At 45.6% G+C, this 929-nt stretch overlaps 1 protein-coding gene across 1 annotated transcript in view; it reads left to right on the top strand.

The window, feature by feature from the left end:
- LOC118478587 overlaps window positions 1-929 on the top strand; it is a gene marked incomplete at its 3' end in the record, with an annotated part of 20,511 nt that extends 19,582 nt beyond the window's left edge. The window contains 2 exon segments of the mRNA XM_035972475.1: window positions 7-152; window positions 787-929. Of these exon segments, the coding sequence (XP_035828368.1) occupies window positions 7-152; window positions 787-929 (289 nt within the window).

Below are 929 nucleotides of genomic sequence, written 5' to 3'. Positions count from 1 at the left end.
CACCAGTCCGGTGACATCGTAGACAAGTACGCCCGGGACATGGGTATGTTCGACATGTCCAGTCTGACGGTGGACGAGTTGGGCGCCCTGGGCAAGATGGTGTGTGGCATAGCCGCGGACATGATCGCCACCATGGACGCTCGCACTGTCAGGTGAGGACTAGGCTACTCGTGTGTCCTGTTAGTCTTCTCGCTTGTTTGAGATCGTTTTCTTTTCTCCTGAGTTTGTTTTGTTTTGTTTTTGAGTTCAACACCTTATGCGTCACTGAAAAATAAAACACATTTCGGTGTAGATTATACTGAAAAACGTTGATTAAAAGAACAAAATGTGTAAAATTTCAGATTCCAAAGGCTCTTAAGCTATGGAAGTCACCAATCTTTGGCGGCCATTTCCTTGCGAATGTTGCACTTGAAACCAGGTGACCCCAACCTCCTTTATTAACAAATATCGTCTTCTTTTTAAGATTTGGTTTTAGTAGAGGTTTTACGGCGCTCGCAACTGCATAAGGTCATAAAAGCGCCAGAAGATTAGAGGTGTTACAAGAGAGTAACAAACATAAAAAAGAAGAAGGAGAGATATGGACGATATATGTTTGATGGGAAAGAAGGAGCAAACCACACCAGAGCACCCGCCAACCATCCACAAGATATTTAAGATAGATCGGTATTTTCTTCCTGGAAAGCAAGGCAAATGAACAAGCTTTAAGGTAGAATCAGTAACTCTAAATGCCCCAAAATTGATGAACGCCTGATTCCACCGCGTCTTGACACACATTTCCCTTGACAGTGAAGCCGCCCGGCACCTGAAAGAGGCGGAATGTCTGGACACTGACCAACTGGAGGAGTTTGGCAAGAAACTGGAGGAGGACCTGGGCCGTGATTGGTCCCACTTCACACCAGACAAGATTGAGGAGCTCGGAGTTCTCATGG

This window comes from Aplysia californica, unplaced genomic scaffold, assembly GCF_000002075.1.
Source record: "Aplysia californica isolate F4 #8 unplaced genomic scaffold, AplCal3.0 scaffold00702, whole genome shotgun sequence".
Classification (NCBI taxonomy): Eukaryota; Metazoa; Mollusca; class Gastropoda; order Aplysiida; family Aplysiidae; genus Aplysia; species Aplysia californica.
This window is presented reverse-complemented; position numbering and strand designations above follow the sequence as displayed.